The sequence below is a fragment of the Astatotilapia calliptera genome, chromosome 8 (genome assembly GCF_900246225.1).
Source record: "Astatotilapia calliptera chromosome 8, fAstCal1.2, whole genome shotgun sequence".
NCBI lineage: Eukaryota > Metazoa > Chordata > Actinopteri > Cichliformes > Cichlidae > Astatotilapia > Astatotilapia calliptera.
Window position 1 is genome coordinate 19229104 of NC_039309.1, and position 11595 is coordinate 19240698.

The 11595-nt window shown below is 41.2% G+C and overlaps 1 protein-coding gene across 3 annotated transcripts; it reads left to right on the plus strand.

Annotated features, from left to right (window-relative positions):
• The first annotated feature begins 775 nt into the window (after positions 1–775).
• LOC113027646 (somatostatin receptor type 2-like) lies at positions 776–10258 on the plus strand. Of its 3 annotated transcripts, none has more exons than XM_026177305.1 (4): positions 776–813; positions 3755–4440; positions 4847–5172; positions 6136–10258. In XM_026177305.1, the coding sequence occupies exons 2-4, from the start codon at positions 4059–4061 to the stop codon at positions 6565–6567; spliced, it is 1140 nt and encodes a 379-aa protein (XP_026033090.1). In that variant the 5' UTR covers positions 776–813; positions 3755–4058; the 3' UTR covers positions 6568–10258. The 3 variants fall into 3 exon arrangements, with proteins under 3 accessions (XP_026033090.1, XP_026033088.1, XP_026033089.1); XM_026177303.1 differs by lacking the exon at positions 776–813 and adding an exon at positions 1054–1471; XM_026177304.1 differs by lacking the exon at positions 776–813 and having other exon boundaries at positions 2508–4440.
• Positions 10259–11595: the final 1337 nt, after the last annotated feature.

The following is an 11595-nucleotide window of genomic DNA, read 5'->3' on the forward strand; positions in this document are numbered from 1 at the left end:
TTCTGTTATTGTTCCAAGTGCTGACTATAACTTTATGTTATTAGCTTAATATTTACATGTGGAACCAGTATCAATCTTTTTTTTTATGTATCTTGTGGCTATTCATACTAGAAGGATACAGGGATACTTGAACCACTCCAACCTTACAAATGATATAAAAATGAACTGTAAATATTGCTGAGTTGTTGCTATCCTTGGTGAAGCAGAATACAGCACTCTTTGAAGTACATGCACTTGAACCAGTAGCCTGTCTGAAAGTATACTGATACACTGATGGGTTATCTCTGCCTCAGGAACCCCTCAAAAATCCCCCTTCCACTTACTTTCTTACATTGTGACCTCCTTGAGGAGCCCCAGTCCCTCAATTTGGACATAAATAGAACTATTAATCTTTGATAGGACAGCAGTAATAATAGCTGCACTTTTGTGTTGCTATGTTGAGACAAGTGGCGGGACATTTTCTCACGGAGCTCTCCACTGAGAGAGGTCACAGAAGATACCCGCCATCTGCACTCTCTCGAAAACGCTCCCTTTATATAAAGACATAAGATTGGCTCTTGGATTGGCTTCAGTGCTCAAATCCGAGTGCCATCGCTGTTGGCTGACAAGAGGGGTGCACCGGTGCCTGTGATGGGCGCCTGAAAGGGACAGTGAAGCTCTTGAGATCACTTCATTTGAACCTGATGAATTTGGAGGGACAGCGTGATTACCTCCTTTTTTCCTGAGCAGCTTGGGGTTGATTTTTCCTTTTCCTTGAGTACATCACATCACAAAAGGAAACACAGCTGGAGAACAAAAGCTCCCTGCAAAATGGTATGTGCAATTTTCCATATTCCAAATGTTTATTAATTTTCCTTTTTTTTTTAAATATACCTCTTAGACACACTGATACAGAAGCCAGCGTGCAGCTGGGGAGTTGTGCAGGGTTTTTCAAAAGGACAGCAGAAGCAGAGCCAGCTCATGTGCATGGAAATCAGCAAATTGTAGGACACCGACGCACAGTGACACGTTGCTGCTGATCTATCACTCGACCCGTCTCTCTCTCTCTCTCTCTCTCTGTCAGAAACACTCTCTCTCTCCATTCGGTGCTGCGCGCGTCCTGCCGCTCTGTCTGACTCCTCGCCAAGACTTTCCTGTTGGACACACACTCGCGAGCGCACGCCACCTTATTTTATTTTTCATTCTCTTGTGTTTTTTTGTTTTTGTTTTAGTCTTTCCTTTTACAAACGTGGACTATTTCTCGGAGGTAACAATGGCCTGAGAGATGTAGCGCGATCAGCAGCTCTGATTAGGGCGACTGAATGCCGGCGCCGTGCGTAAGTTAGGAGCAGGTGGATGGAGAGGCTGGCGGGATGCAGCTTTCCAGTAGGTCAGAGCCGCTTCGGGGGCGGCAGGACTTCGCATTCTCGGGTTCTCGGGACACTTTTGCTACTCTGGACGTGATATGAGGATGGTATTTTTCTGTGGAAAAGTAAGTGATGAAATTGGTGGGGGCAATGAGACTGATCCGATTTTTATTATGATCTTTAAAAAAAATCATGTTCATTCATGTGCGCACTTTGCTTTGCTTGTGCGCACTTTAGTGGGAGTCTGATGTAAGTTATATTTTTGGCGAGGTTCAGGCTATGATGAAGTTGCGCATACACATAATGGAGGAATTTCACTTACTTCTACTTGCTTAGTCTTTGGCAAGAGAAAATGTTCAAATAAAATGAAAAAAATTGCCGCGCGTCTCTTTCTGATATAGTTTCTGATTTTCTTTAATGATTAGGGCAATCATGCAAAAATCATTGGAACAGGTGCAATCCAGAGACAGCAGCTGCTTGGCAAATAAATATCTCTATCTGTCGGTTAATAAGTCAAAGGTTCGGTGCCGTGTTTCATCCCCCTGTCACTGAGATGAAAGACAAACCAAACCTGCTCATTATTCAGCCGCTGTTTTCCGCGCCGATGTGATGGAAAGTTTCCTGTTGGGCGCGCAGTTTGCAGGTAAGCTGTGAGGCTGAGCCGTGCCACTGCCGATTCCTCGGCATCACTGTTCGCACAGCCAGAGCTGAGCCAAGACGCAGCTCCTGACACCCATCCAGCATTTTTTGTGGGAAGCAAAGCTTATTGGATGTTTTTTCTTTTGCAATTATTTTAATAAACCAAATCCCCCTGCTTAAGTTAAAAATGTGATTATCCTGCTTTATAATTAAATTACAAAAAAAGCTACTAATTGCGCATCCCTCCTCCTGCTAGCAAATAACACTATAAAATCTCTCTCTGACACTCCATCCTCACAGACAACTGTGGCGAGCAGAGCTTCATCTATTAACAAATGCTAATATTAATTTTAGAGAATTGCTGTTTTATTTATTTTTTTCTCAACTGAATATCTCAGTTTTGCGTGTTTAATTTCAAACGTGATTTTTGTAAAACACATTTTTTTTTATTGTTCAGTAGTTTTGGGGGGGTTTCGGGGGGGGGGGGATTGGGGGGGGGTAGCAGTTTGAGTCGCCGTTCCGGCGCTTGCAGTTACCACCAGTAACCACAAGTGTCGCTAAAACAAGGACCACTAAGCAGGAATAGATTCCAAATTTATATTCCTAGCACAGTCCATGTTCATGAAACAACAGTGTAGACACCAATAATTAGTCTAACAAAGGATTCCACTGAAGGTCTACACTGAAACTAATCTGAAATTAGTAAGTTTTACATGTTAAACTGTCCATGAGAGGAAGGCGAGGCAAGGTTTTAAGGGCTTAAACAGTTAATTGCAAGAAAATCAGTTTGTGGAATGATGTCTAGTGTGATCCAGAGATGTAAGCATTTCACTTGCCATCTCCTGAATACCTGTGATCTTTTATGACCTTGTTTACTCAAAGTGGATTATCTAAACAGCTTTACACAGGCCCATCTCGTGTAAATAATGAAAGCAAGAAGTGGACTATTGTCCTTGCTGAACCAGACCTGTCACTGGATGGGGAAGAGTGAGTGATCTCGCTCCAGTGTCAGAGCTGTTTGTCCTCGAGATCAATTGAATAAACATTTGTCTTCAGCTCCCCGATGCCCTTGGCGTTCTCTTGCTCAGGCGTCCTTTTTTTTTTCTTTCTTGCATGTATGCATAGGTGGGGGAGGCGTAAACACATATTAGCACACTCCCCCGACCTGTAGCATCACAGGATTTATGGTCTGAGTGAGAAAGGAAGAAAAAAAGGCATCAAATTCAAACACACAGTCACCTTGATCTCTTCCTGTCGGCTGTGCTACCCTTGCCTGACATATGAGCAAAAATGTGCAAATGCAAATGTTGGCTTTTCAATAAGTAAACAGCTTGATGTTTGAGGTAATTCCCAGTCCCATAGTTGGTTTACTTACTGTTTTTCTTTTTGTGTCAAATTAAGGAGAAAGTGGCAAAAATGTTATATTTATGAAACTGCACATCATGTACAATTTAGTGCTGGCTATCTCCTCTCCGCTGCTGCGTGCCAAAAATGTTGCTGTGAGCGAAATAAGCAGCATTAAGGATAATCACACACAACATATAGAGGTACTATTTAGAGGATTCTCTAGAGAGAATATTGTACATGATGCTCTGGTGAGGTGTGAAAGCAGTTATGTAAAGTAACCTTGCAACTGTTGCCATGGATCTTGGAGGACTGTTATTATTTTTTGTCAAACGAAATGGTCCCTGTTCTTCAACCCAACTTATTGCTTTCTATTCTGCTGTCTCTCTCCCCACCCACCCTTCTCTTTTACTGTCTCTCTGCAGCTGAGATGTGATAATTGATGCTCCTCCTATGTGAAAATTTCTGAGTCATCCTTATCCCTAGAGCCCCACACCCTTGGAAGTCAAAGTCTTATATTCCCAGGACCCCAGGCTCTTACCTTTATCCTTGAATCCATCACTCAAAGCCTCTTTTAAATGTATTTCTGTAACTTTTATTAGTAAAAGCAGTTCTTTGAAACATGTCATTTGAACCCTTGACTCATTAATATTTCCCATCATCACTGTACCCTGGATTAGAGAAACCCATAACCCTTTAGGAAATTAGACCACTTTGCTCTCAGCAGTCATGGCCTTGGATCAGTTGCCCTTCCTCCCAACTTCCCCTAACAATTCCATCCCTGAGCCCTTCTGGTACGACATCCAAGGGAATGACTCCGACCTGGGCTTCAACATTTCCCAAGACAAGGAGCATCACCAGGACAAGACCAGCTCAGTGGTCATTACCTTCATCTACTTCATGGTATGCGCTGTGGGATTGTGTGGTAACACCCTGGTCATCTATGTTATTCTACGTTACGCCAAAATGAAGACGGTGACCAACATTTACATCCTCAACCTGGCAGTGGCAGATGTTCTGTGCATGATGAGCCTGCCATTCATCGCCCTGCAGCTGGCGCTGGTGCACTGGCCCTTCGGAGAGGCTCTGTGCCGAATGATCTTGAGCGTAGGTGGGTGAAAAGCATATGGTTAATGGTTCACAGCGGAAACTCGGCAAACATTTTGATGCTGTTTGAACAACCATTTGAGATGTCAAATCTCGGTTGAAAAATGTGATTAAAAACTGTTTTAAATAACTGAAGTCGTGCCAACACGTAGTTGGTGCTCAGTCACATCAGACCTGGTGTTAAAGTGTTCCATTTGCTAAAGAAAGGTAATGAAATAGATACAATGTGATGCATTTACATGATTTCTTGTTTCTAGTCTGTACTATAAGCAAAAACTGGTTGTGTTCGTTTTTTTCATCGGTTCTCACAGCAGCATACATGTATTTTTTAATCAAGTGTTACTGAGTCTAAACTCAACTTCTACCTTTCTCCACTCCTCTGCTCTTTCTTATTCTTTACACCATCCCAGACTCTCTCAATCAGTTCACCAGCATCTTCTGTCTCATGGTAATGAGCATCGATCGATACCTGGCTGTGGTTCACCCTATTAAGTCTACAAAATGGCGGAAACCCCGTGTAGCAAAGCTAATTAACCTCACAGTATGGGGTGTGTCGTTGTTAGTCATCCTGCCAACTCTGATCTTCAGTGGACTGAACAAGGTTCCAGTGTGTGGCATTGTGTGGCCGGAGCCTCAGGATGTCTACTACACGGCCTTCATATTCTACACCTTCTTCATTGGGTTCTTCCTGCCGCTGGCAGTTATATGTATGTGCTACCTGCTCATTATAGTCAAGGTAAGAGTCCGCAACTGCACGCTCTAAATTACACAACAAAAATCCAACAAGATTTGGTTACATTGCAGATTCAACGTTTTGGTGGTCCACTTCAATTAGTTTGAAATGTTAGCTCAGAAATCAACAACACTGCCACTGTCTCATGAAAAAAAGCTAATAACAGTCTCCTTTTCTTTTTTAACTAAATAGATTTTTTTGCTTCAACTAATATGCAGTACATACATAAAGGAAAAGAACATTAATCCAGATCCTTTGATCCTATGCTTGCACTTATGACACTATGCATACTAAATACTTCTTTGTGATTGAAGTAATTTCCACATGATTTGCATTTGGGAAATCTGGTTCTTTTCCCAGCTACAGCATTTTGGGAATATTTACAGTCTTTTGAAGATACATATTACTAAATCACTTTATCATGCATAAACATCAAATAATGCCACAACACATAGAGTGTTGAAACCTGAAAATGTTCCCTGGTAGTTAGCTAGCTATTTAGCACTGAACTCGCTATTTTCAGTTACAGTGCAGCCTTTTGCTAGTGGCTGAAAATTGATTAGTAGTGTCTTCCTTTCTGTTTCGTTGCCAAGATGGCAGCCATTGTGCATACCGAGTGTGCACTTTTATTAGTACATTCCAGAGTCCTCAATCGTCAGAATCAATTAAGCTAGGCGGCTAACATGTAACATGTAAATATGTTAATAATGTCTGTTTAAACACTTTTCTGTCATTAGTTTAATGTTGGCTTGCAATAAAACGTGTCCGTAGACACAATTTTATCAACCCATAGATCACTGTTGTTTTTACAACAGGGTAATAGGACTTTGATTTTGGCTAGCTAGTCCTGAAAGGCTACCTAGCCCAGCTAGGAAAAAACCCGATAATACTAGGATGTTTCTATGGAAACACTGTACTTTTTTATTTGGGAACTTTTAAGCCACTGACAGCCATTCCTTTTGCCAGGTGAAGTCATCCGGATTGCGTGTGGGCTCCACAAAGCGTAAGCGTTCAGAGCGCAAGGTGACCCGGATGGTGTCCATCGTGGTGGCGGTGTTCGTCCTCTGCTGGCTGCCTTTCTACATTTTCAATGTTACCTCTGTCACCGGCTCAATCAAGCCCACCTCTGCTGTGAAGAGCACGTTCGACTTCGTGGTGGTGCTCGGCTACGCTAACAGCTGCGCCAACCCCATCTTGTACGCCTTCCTGTCAGACAACTTCAAGAAGAGTTTTCAGAATGTTCTGTGCTTGAAAAAGGTGGCAGGCCTGGATGAGGTAGAGCGCAGCGACAGCAGGGCAGACAGGAGCAAGATGATTAACGAAGCTTCGATTATTAATGCCAACCTGTACACTCACAATCCTACCCTGCTCAATGGCGAACTGCAGACCAGCATTTAAAGCCAGTAACAGACTGACAGGCTGCCAGTGTACTGTGGTAACCCCAAGTTAAAACACAAATGAGAAAACGGATGATGTAAGAACTGCTCGTGGACACTGATGCATGAGCAAAGTCGAATTGAAAAATAAACAATTTCTTAATCTTTTTAAAGGTCAGGGGAAGTGCACTGACTCGAGCTCAAAATTCTTGTTAATTGGGTTAATGAAGCAACTTGAGCTTATTAACCCTAAGGCGGAGCAAGAATATGTATTTTACTCAAGTACTTTTCAGAGATAAGTGACATGAAACATTTATAAGAATGCTATTTGTGCTTGCCAGCTTCAAGCTTTTATGGAGTTGCCCGAAATGATCTTGAGGAGGCAGGATGTGAAAGTGGAGCGTGGTGGAAAGGACGAAGAAATATTTTGGATAGTACTCCAATGGCAGAGAGAAGTCTGAGGGGACCGAGTACCATCCTTGCTCTAGTTGACTGATTTTTTTCTCTTTTTTAAAATGTGTGTGTGTGTGTGTGTGTGTGTGTGTTAGCTAAAAAACTTTAGGCAACGATTTCTCCGGATGTGGAAGTACCATGGAGAGAAGTAGGCAAAACATTTGATTGAAAACAGCCAGCTCTGTAATTCCCCAGAGCCTCGAAGATAAGAATCTGAGTCTACAACCTGAAGGTTCATGCTCATATTTTATTCATATCAGGTGATTAGTCTGGTCTTACATGATCAGCGGGGCAACGAAACGGCAAAGCCGACAAACAAAGGATGTTATTTTCTCTCCATTCTAGCTGGTATCAAGATGGAAGAAGCTACAGATCTGCAAACCTCTGAATATTACATCCTGGATTATTGATTTAGTGAAAGAATGGGAAACTGTGTCTGTCTCTAACCTTGTTCCCTTACAACAGTTTGACTTTGTGCATAGGAAAAAGGCTTTCTCTCAACCTCTTGGGAAACTTCACAAATGTGGATGTGTTGAAATCAAAAACAATTTTAAAGGAAAAACCTGCTATTACATTGTGTATTGCTGAGTTTGTAAAGTCCCATCAAAAGTATTTTTACCGTATCCTGAACTTTACATTACTTTGTGCCGTTGTAAAGAGCCCCCATAAGTGTAAAGTGCTGTGTTTTGGCAATGTAAGAGTTCCCAATTTAATGTCGTAACACTCTGCTCAGACTCACATTTGGTTCAGCCAGCGTGTGCCTGCAAAGATGCCGAAATTTCACAGAAGGCGGACAAATGTGTCATGTAACCGAACAGGGAAGGAGAGAGAGATGGATGGATAAGGAGACGCAGAGACATAAAAAAAGAACTAAAGCTTGTGGATGCAGTGTATGCGCTGAGAACACAACACACGTGAGGACAATGCTTTGAAGACTGAAGTGTGCTGTGTTAGCATGACTGACAGGAAGAGATCAAGGTGACAACTTGAAAAATAATGCATTATTTCTTCAAAGACACAGTGTTTCCAGAGCCGGGATGTATTTCTTCATAAATAAATGTAAGGATAGCTCAAACATGCAGTTTATACAGTGTATTACATTTAAAAAGTCATTTGTCGTGGACTTGTTTGCTAAATGGTAATAAGAAACACGACCACGAGAGGCAGCATAGTCTAGTAACAATTGATGCATTTGCACTTCCGTAAAGTCCTTTTTTAAGGAATATTAAATGGAGTGCTTTTGTTGATTTCCTGTGTGATGGATGTCCATATTAAACATGTAGTTTGAAATAATGAGGCTTGTGTATGTACAGGTAACATCTAAGATCCAAACATTTGGTCTTCGTGATTAGTTTTTTCTAGAATCGGCTCTCTAGGATGTCAGTGAGACGGAATATTCCTAAAATTATCATCTCAGGCTTATAGCTCTTGCTGTGAGCACGAAGCTCTGCCTTTTCAGACCTTCTGCTTGCGAGGGGCAGCCAATCAGAAGAAAACTGGCACTAGAGCTTGTTTCAGACAGAGGGTGAAATGAGGTGCTGCATCAATGCTCAGTATGGTATAATTTTGAGCTTTTACTGCGCAAAGCTACTCTAGTAAACCCCAAGAATAATTCATGACATGGAGTTGGAAATTAGCATAATAGCCCCTCTTTTAAAATCAAGGACACTGCTGCTGGGAACATGTCACACATTTCCGGACACATTCAAGTTTTATGTCCAAATGAACAGTTCAGCAAAGTTTAGATATATGAAAATATCAGGTCAAAACAAATTTAAAACCACATGTAGTTGGTCTTCACAGTCGCTAGAGTTTGTTGTTGCGGTATATGGCAAACAGCATTATGATCAACATATTTTGAATAGTATTTCACTATCTCTGAATTGCATTTAATGCATTGAATTAAGAGCGGAAATAATAAGTAGACAGCTATAGCTCAAATTTGCGACCAAGTCTATTATTACCGGACATTTATATATATTTAGATCTATATTTTGAGACTCTGGGTTGCTTGCAGGGTGGTTCAAGCCTCGGCAGTGTTGGTCTGTCAGTTCACTATTTTGCTAAATTGATCAGACCTCTTTGATGAATTAAGATGTTTTGGCGATCCCTTAACATTCCATCAATTGCCATCGTCAGGTCTGTCATTTACACTATTTGATAATGTGGTTTAAAATCCAATTACCTGCAAAACTAATGGAAAGAAGTTATTGGTTCAGCAGGTTTAAACGCCTGTATACATATTTAGTTAGATACTCTGTGTTCCAGAACATACAGAGCTGAATAGAGAGCATGGTATAAGGGAAACATGACTTTTCTGTCCAGAATAAGGCCCAAAATAAAATAGTGAGTTTTGAAAAGTGCCAATTCCATTCATAGTCTTCATCAGGATTTTGACCATGACCTACATAATACTGAATCAGTCAAAAGTAGATGTCCAAAATTTAAACAGCAATGCCTCTGATTAGTTAAAGCTGGTGTTGTAATGGAAATGTTCAAACCCACTAACACTTAATGAGCATGAAACGTAAGAAACCCTAATCCCAAACACACACAACACAAATTATAAAATTCATTCAAAAAGACTACAGTAATGTCAAGGATTAAATTCAGGAAGTTTGGGAGATATTTGCTGAGGAATGTAGTAGTTCCTTCACCATTCAAAGTATTTATATAAACAGATTTTCATGTTACAGTTCACCTGGTAGCTGCTCAGCTTGGGTCAAGGCTTCAAACATTTAATATGAAGGTTTCTTGGAGAAATTCCCTTCTGGAACTAGAGCCCTTGGAAAAGTAGGCGCTCATTGATGCTGACATCCTGACAATTATATTATACAGATATTTAGCGAGTGTGTTAACCTTTTAACATTGTGTTTAGCATGTTAGCATGCTAGCTTTCCTTGAATTTGCAACTCAGTCAGAAACATTAGCAAGCTAACATGTTAGCAAGGAGTAAAAATGTTCAATAAATATCTGCATAATAAACTGCTATCAATGTAAAGATGTTAGCATGCTAAAGTCAGGGCTTAGATTAAGTAAAGCCATGGAGCCACAAGGGCTACAGGATATGTTTAGCCTCTTTGATTTGGAAGTCTTCTTATATATCAGATAGTGTTTATATCGTCCATCATTACTAATTTTAACTTACCTACAGCAACTGGCTAGCAAAAACATGACCAATATAGATATAATTTATTCTGTATGGGCTTCAGCAAAAAGATCTTCACAATAGCCTGAATTTAGAAACCCTTACCACGTCCACAGAACACATCCCGTTCTGTTCTAGCTATCATGATTTTACTCACATCCACTTCCACAAGACACCTTCACAACACCTGGTTCCCAGACTATTTGTCAAAGCCTCTACAGCAACAACAAGATTGCTGGGTACACGCTCCACTGTCAGATTGAGTTGGTTCCAGTATATCAGTCAGGCCGGAAGCTCGCAATCAATGCAATCAAAAGAGATGAGGTAGAAGAGGCTACTCCTAATAATATTAATGTGAGGCTCTGCACACACAGAGAGGCAAGTCCCAGTTTGTAGCAGGCAACACACCCAGTAATTTGTCGTGACATTCTGTCTGTGTTGTCACTGCTGCAGGTAGTATTTCCAGCAGGGTCAGTCGCACCTTCAGTAACAGGTCAGAACAGGATTACAAAGATACCCTATGAATCATGTTTATGGAAGTTTGTAGGCATGCTGTGATTTAATGTGCTTTAGCCCTGTTTCATACTCTGTCACACAGACATCCTTGTACTATAGTCTGAAAAATACATGAAATGACGATGGCGACCGGACTGTGTATGTAACAGCAATCAAAGAGTGAACAGTAAACAGGAACCGTAATGAAACATGCAGTATATTTTAGTATGTTTTCCTTTTTCTGCTTTACTAAATAACATGTGCACCGCGGTGAAAAGACTCATTTCAGATCCTCACCCACTGCAGTTAAGGTATTTAGTGTCTTCAAGCCTGCAGTGTGAGAACTGATCTCCCATCATCCAGAGTTAATTACTTGAACTCTCTGTGTTTTTCTGTCTGTTTCTTTCTCAGTCTTTCAGTCACATTCACGGCTGGTGGAGTGAAATGTGAGCTGACGCACTTTTTACACCCACCTAAAGTGAACGACGAAATGTACTGAACCATACTGAAGAAAACACACAAAACACCGTTTCCACTGGCTACTCGGACACGCTAAATGTACTTACGGGACCATCGTGGTGTTTAATAGATGTTGGTGAAGATAGTTTGTGCCAAAGCCAGTGTAAATGTAGTGCTCAAAGGAGAGCCGGGGGAATGAGACGCTGTTTGTAGTAGCTGCTTTCTTTGTCATTTTGTGAAGTCAAGACCTGGAATTAGGTCATTTTATTCACAAAAAAATTTAAAAATGAATAAATAAATTAGCAGGTATCTTGGTTAGTTACTTGCTGGGTACAATTCAGCACCTAATGTGAAAAGGGCAATCGTCTGCCTTTCAAGGCCGGTGCCCATCACTGTATAGTGTACAGACGAGAGGCAGAAGCAGAGGCACGGGAGACCTCTGGCTTCTTGTATGCCGTTTCTTTCCTTGGAAACATTCGTTAATTTGCGAAGGGC